This window comes from Crocodylus porosus, unplaced genomic scaffold (genome assembly GCF_001723895.1).
Source record: "Crocodylus porosus isolate Cpor-Errol unplaced genomic scaffold, CroPor_comp1, whole genome shotgun sequence".
Classification (NCBI taxonomy): Eukaryota; Metazoa; Chordata; order Crocodylia; family Crocodylidae; genus Crocodylus; species Crocodylus porosus.
Window position 1 is genome coordinate 29,978,065 of NW_017728931.1, and position 7,058 is coordinate 29,985,122.

Genomic DNA, 7,058 nt, shown 5'->3' on the forward strand with positions numbered 1-7,058 from the left:
AAAGGGTCTCCTGATTCAATTTGCATTCAGAGATTCAGCCACCAAGCTGGGCTGGATCTCTACTGAATCAAATCAGTGACTGAAGCTTCGCACAGCCCTAATGGATTTGTTATGTACTTCTTTAAACAAACAAGGAAAGGTGGGAGATGGGAGGAAGGAAACACCCTACCATACTCTGTTCTACTGCTCCCTCTGCAGTAGTTACTGTCCAATAACCCAAATAATATTAAAGGTCTAAAAGCACTTCAAGATTTACATTACAACCTGTTAGGCCCTGTCAGGCCATCATCTTCATCCTCATCTACTGTCATTCGGTGTGGTTCTATTGGAATCTGTAGGTTAATCCACTTTACACCAATGGAAGGGCTGGTCTCATTACTTTCAAATAAAAGTAAAAGATTTTATTTAATAGGGACATTGGGAGATATGGATCTAGACTGTTAAGTAAAAAATGAGTCAGAACACATATCCAGCCAATATAAAATCCCCATTAGACTGAGAGCTTCCTTCCCTTAAAAAAAATATTTATGGTCTGCTTGATACAATGTTCAAGATTTTTTTTTTTTTAGGGGGAGATTCCACAAATGTAAGTGAGGTTTGAAAGCATTAAAGATGTAAAAAAAAAAATCTCAACTGATCACAAAGAAGCAGCAAGGTACTATTTGCTTGAGAATAGCTTCCTTTTTCACTTGTAAAAAACACTACAGGAAATTACTGCCAAGAAGAAAGAATAACGACAAGAAAAAACTGCCCAGCTTGTATTCTCTACTGTATTTTGGCCAAAACCAAAGCCCATTTCCATATACTAACACCGACAAGAGTGGGTGAATACACAAAGTTCAACATTTGGACAGAAACAAATTGTGCACATACCTCTTTGTTGTTTATAGAGTTTTCAGAGGTGCTGGGCCAGAGAGGGTCCAAGGTAAATCTTGTGGAAGAGTCTGTTAAGTAAGCTTCTCCATAGCTTACAGGGAAAGGACTCCTGGCATCCCCACTTCTATTGTTCATTCCTTGTCCATTTGGACTATCACCTGAGAACATCAAATACTGACCATCTGTATGTTCAAAGCCTATATGAAAATTCAACTTGTTCTCATTTTCTTCCACAACTGAGCCAAATTCACCTCCAATTTGACTTGAGCTATTTCTTTTATATGCATCGTAGTTGTAGTATGTTTCGAGGGGATATGCTGGGTAGGAATCTTCAACACTGAAGTTATAACAGCCTGGTAACAAAGAAGGTCTGAAACCAACTGCTGGTGGTCCTGTGGTTTGTTGCCAAGGAGATACAGGACTTCCAAAGTAAAATTCACCAGGAACCCAAGGTTGATTTACTCCATAAAAATGCTGTTCTGCTGCATTTAAGTCAAATACTTTTGATGTGAAAAAGTCATTTTCTTCAGGACCATGTGAATCTGATGTACCATAAAAGGACATTTCACTGCTGACTTCACCAGCTATATGATCCAGGCCTAGGCTGACCTGGCTAGCAGGAACAAAATGATACATGGAGTAAGATGTTTGCCCCTCATATTGTTCTTCATTTAACTCCTCTTGTGTCAAAGGCAGTTTCCAAGAGTGCGCCATAGCTGCTTCAATTTATGAATCTTGTTGGCACTTTGGGGAATTTTACCATAATTCCAAAGTCACAGTTGTTAGCATTGCATAATGTATGGTATTATTCACTGAAACAACAAATTAAGTCAAATTAAAAAATAATAATAATAATAATTCAATGTGTTGAAAATTGTACAAGTGACATTAATATTGGAGTGCTCTCCATAGATGATAAAGATATTCACTCTTGTACTAGATACTTGGTGACACGACCCACCTAGCTATTACTAAATTCCTGAATAGAAATTACATCATCCTTAGAAATGTATAGGCTGAAATATCCATTTCAGCAGTTTCCAAAGATTTTTTTTTTTACATTTCTTCTTGTGGTTATTTTAAACTTAAATGGAACAATATATTCAAGGATCTCATACCCTTTACAAAAACCTAGGCAGCTTCACAATATCACTGCAAGACTCATTAGTGTACAGCTCCCTACTGTGTCTTTGAAAGCTCTCACCTATTATACCAGTTTTATATAGGTGTATTTTGAGGCAAAGAGCTGAAGGTCATTCTGTGAGTCAATTAAAAAGTCAGCAATAAAATCAGTGTCCTTGACCCCAGAACTATTCTTTAAAAAATAAACACATGCACAATTTCAAATTATCATGTAAACCAAGATAAAATATCAGCAAGCCAAGGTAAGCCCCCCGCCTTCCCCCCTACTTTTTAAACTTGGATTTTTAACAGAAATACATAGAAGATAAGACCAGAAAAATATACTGACATATAACACAAACAAGGTTTCAAAAACATCTGGGGTTACATTAGTTGGCTGCATATTCTGGTTCCCAGTTGGATACAACAGCAAAAGCAGCCTGTCATCAATGCCTAAGAATGCAAATGGCCACAATGACAGTATATGGTGAATTGTGTTTGCTGCATTTTTCAAATAAAATAAATTGCAACTTATTGTCAATTAAATTTTCATTGAATTAGAGTGTCAATGCTTTAATATAATGACAACTTATTCCCTTTCAGGAGAGAGATGCCATTGAGATGAAAAGTACTCTTGTAAATTGCTGAGGCTGAGTACCACAAATAGTTTTTCCAATATGCTCCTAAGATCTATGGTGTATTAGCTTAGATTATAGTGCCATGCACTGAAAAATCTATATTACAGTGGAAGGTATTCATCATAACTTTTTTTTTTTATGTAGTCAAAGCCAAAATCCATTTAAACTCAAGCTTTAATCACCCACAGTCAGAAGTTAGGAGGAATGGAAAGTGAAATTGGTTGAAAGGGACCTCTTGTCATCACTACAGTTTGAACTGTACCTTTTGCCCCTCACTCATTCTTTGTTTGTGCATTCTTTCAAGTGATACTTACCAAAGGAAATCTTTGTGATAGAGCTGGTCATTTTTTTTTTTGGTGAGAAACTGAAGGGAAATAAACTATATTTGTCCTGTTATATAATGCTCTCTTCCTTTTTTAGACTTTTTTTCCCCCTTGAAGTGAAACAATTTGAAAAATAGAAAATTTCATGGGGAAAAAAACTGTTACTACTTCAAAGCCTGCAGAGGGAAATAGAAAATACAAACCCCCTTTTTAAAACTCAATCACTTCTAAAATAGACTCTTAGCAACATAAAGTACATAATGGTATAAAGGCTATTAATGTCAAACAGCAGATTTGTGGGATGACTAGCTCAACTCCTTCATGCGTACCTCATGTCATGAGTAATGTTGCCATAAAAATCAAAGCTTTAAATCACATTGGATACATTTCTTTCAGCTATAATATACATGAAAATCTCTGTGTGTGCATCAGACTTATACATGAATGTTACCTCCCACTTCATCTCCAATGTTCTGGATTTTTTAATTGTGCTAAGAAGACTCATTGCTATCGCCACTTGGTCCATCATCATATAGTGCAGCAGTTGCATTAAAGGCCGGGGAAGATATGGCCAACATATTCCACTCTTTTATTCTTAGTGGACAGACGGTCCCTTTGGGATGACTAGTGCTATCCCAAAGCTGATGTAACGTATCCTGCAAGAGTGTCACATGAGCATGCAACTTCCTAACAAACATGTTCTCTGCTGAAACAAAAGGTCAGTGCTGTAGCCAAGAATCGTAACACAAACATTCTTGGAGCATACTACATAAAAATTCTATTTCTCTGTGTAACACATACTGATTGCTCTCTTTGAGGCAAATGTTTAAAACCAGCTGTTCAGAATAGAATTTCAGCATGCTGTGTCTTGCTGAGGCCTGTTCTGTGCCACACAGCAGATGCTCAGATCCTGGAATGATCAGATTCAGAATTTGGGCCAATTCCCACCCCTAGCCCTCAAACAATGGTCCAAATTACCATACATAAGTCTGGCCTATTATTTTTCATTGTTTATTACTTGTATTTTAGTATTTACTTGTGTTTTACTATCAGCACTGACAGCCCCAAGCATTGACAATTCATTGAACAGACTAACCCCCGCCCCATGAAAAAATAATAATTAAAAAAAAACCCACAGAAAGGACAATGATTTGGGTTCATTTTATTTGACTTGTGCTTTTTGAGCCACCATAGTTTGTGTTTCTAAGCTTTCCTCTGAAATGAAGATGAGAAATTCTTTGTTCTTTTAAATGAAAAATGATATTCTTGCATAATCACTTGGGTCTAGGATCTGAGGGTAAGAAAAAAATCCAAATATCATGATGCTTATGATAAAAAATGCAATTTGAATACTCTATGCAGTACCACAATGCTGTAGTTCTTATGAAACATATAAAAGAAAGTTTCCATATTTTAAAGTGACAATGGCAACACATCCTAAAATAAAGTACTTTTATAATTTGGGCCCAACCCTTTACTTGAACAAGGATTGGGCTATTTGCTAAACTCTAAGCACATTTGTTACAGCCTCTTACCTTAAATACATAGTTTGCTGGAAGAACATCGAATCTTATTTCATTCACAGTCATGCTCAGGGGAACTACATAGTTTCGATTTCAAGGAGGCAGGAAGCTTTCTTTAGAAGCTTTCATTCCTGTTTAACAGGTTTAGTGAGTTGATGACTCTCTCCCATTTCTTCCCCCAGGGAAATCTCAAGTGACAAGAATGAGAAATGGGTTGTTCTTCTATTTGCTGTCTTCATGCTGTTTGGGAACCTAGTTTTAAAGATACTGCTGAAACACCTTACAGAATTAAACTTACTACAGATATAGTATATATAGTGTGTGCATGTGTGTGTGTGTGTGTGTGTGTATAAAAATCAAGGTGCACTTCCCAACTGAGAGGTCTCAGAAATGTTCACATTTAGAAGGATTTTTGCATTGCAATAAGATTCAGAAGTTTCCACTTTTAGCAAGATCATGCAGCTTATAGGTCAATTTGCATCACTGATATTATAACTTGAGAGGAAATCATGCCTCTTGCAATCAGGAATGGCTGATCCCTCTGCCACATGGTCTGCTAATAGAGAAGGCTCATCTCAGTAGGGGATTCCTGCTCTGCAGTGTTCTAGCAGAGTCAGAGCAGGCCAGGTAGGGAACCTCACCTATGCTGGCCAGAAAATTTGGCCCCATGCAGGGGAGACCATATTGTTTTCTATCAAAGAGAGAAACAGGTTGGTTGCTACAGGCAGAATGCCTCACAGAGACTGTATACACTCATACTTCACATTGCAGGACTGTGCCTTAAAATGTATAGCTCATTTAACTTATAAACATGTTAAGAATTCATGTTAAACCCAGAGCTTAATCCATTGCAAAGTTTTACATGAATAAAAATAATTGTGCTAGGGAAAGTATGATACAGTACACTAAACAATGTTTCGCTTAGGAGAGGTCATGCAGCATTATTGAACACATGAGGTTAAAGTGTTTAAGCTTGGTCAATTAATTACAGATATCTTCTACCTGATAGCAACTAAATGGGATATGAATGTGAACATTATAAAGAAAACTTTGCCCTGGAACATGTGCTTAAGGCTGTTGAGGAAATAAATGGGAGGCCACAGCATCTATGCAAGGACAAAAATTTGAATTGTAAGATACATTATTCCCGACCATACCTTCACTTCTTAATAGTGGATATGAACCTGGGTGAGAGGTCATCCCCTGGCAGTGGGGAACTTAACATCAGAGATGAGAGCTGATGATTTTCTCTGTTTTCCTCTCTCCCCATATTTAAAGAAAATGAACAAGAGACCCTCTGCTGCTGTTGCTAGCAGTTTATTAAATTACAATTAATACAAATGTATTACTTTTAATAACGTTTATTTTAAAATAATTTATTAAATTAAGTAAAGACACATTCATGACTACTTTTGACCTTTTTCTGTGTAAAAGATAAATGTGGTAAAAATCCCAGCTGCAGATAAAGACTAAAGAGCTTTGCTTATGCTCTAAAGTGAAATACAGGCATATTCCACAAAGTCAGCTTTTCATCTTCTATCTCTTCCATTCTCTTGCCAGCAGAGCATCTGCATAAAATGTTCACATGCAGAGGGCCAGCAATAGAATATATCTACAATTTGTGGAGTCAAATCTAACAAAACTCACACCACACTAAGGAATTTTTTCAACAGCTTACATTCAATTCAAGTTGTTGCTGTTTAGTGCCACCTACTGTCACAGTGCATCAAAACTAATGAAAGAAACATGAACCAGAAAACAGCATTTAAAGGAAATTCTGATATCTCACCCTGTCCAAAGACTGTCCTTTTAGGAAAAGAATTATGGTAGCTGAGACACTACTTTATAAGTCATGTGATATTACTTTGCTTGAATTAGTATCTTTATGTACTGATGCATGTAGTCAGGTAACTAGGATACCCAATGGGTAAAACTGGGTGCCTAATCCTATCCACGCAGTTTGGGAAGAAAAAATGATCAAGTACAACACATTATTATTGGTAAAACACACATAGGTTACCAAGATGTGGGCCATGGATAACTTGGTTACATTGTATATGTATCCTCTTGTCTCTTTGTCTAAGTTGTAAGCTGCGAAGAGAAAGGACCTAGATTCTCTCAACTGTATGACCAGGACATTAGTGGAAATAACTAATGATAACATAAAAAAAATACAAGTACAAGTCATTGCAAGAACATGATTGAGCCATAAAGGAAACAGATTTATTACCCACTTAAGTTTGTGAGAGACCTTTGCTTGAGACGGCAGAAAGGTCTTTTGATTCTGAAGAGCCCCATACATACCAGCTCACCCTCTGTTTTTTTTACTTTTCATTCCATCTAGGAAGAGCACACACTAGCTGCTGAAATTCCCTTAGCCTGACTTCCTTAGTTTTTGAACCTGAAAGCTTGCTTAAAAATTTTTTTCTGACTATTTAAGTTGGTCTAATAAAAGATAGTTTCATAGTTTCTAGGGTAGGAAGGGACCTGAGTAGATCATCTAGTCTGACCCCCTGGAAATAATACTGGGGTCAAATGACCCCAGCAAGATGTTCATCCAACCTCCTCTTAAAAAC

At 36.9% G+C, this 7,058-nt stretch overlaps 1 protein-coding gene across 1 annotated transcript in view; it reads right to left on the reverse strand.

Annotated features, from left to right (window-relative positions):
- Window positions 1–257: 257 nt before the first annotated feature.
- LOC109315918 (phosphatidylinositol 4-phosphate 3-kinase C2 domain-containing subunit gamma-like) overlaps window positions 258–7,058 on the reverse strand; it is a 16,330-nt gene continuing 9,529 nt past the window's right edge. Inside the window, exons 3-4 of the mRNA XM_019543879.1 lie at window positions 874–1,688; window positions 258–347 (exon numbers count right to left, since the gene is read on the reverse strand). Coding sequence (XP_019399424.1) covers window positions 258–347; window positions 874–1,590 — 807 coding nt within the window. The 5' untranslated portion in view covers window positions 1,591–1,688. The remainder of the gene's footprint in view (window positions 348–873; window positions 1,689–7,058) is intronic.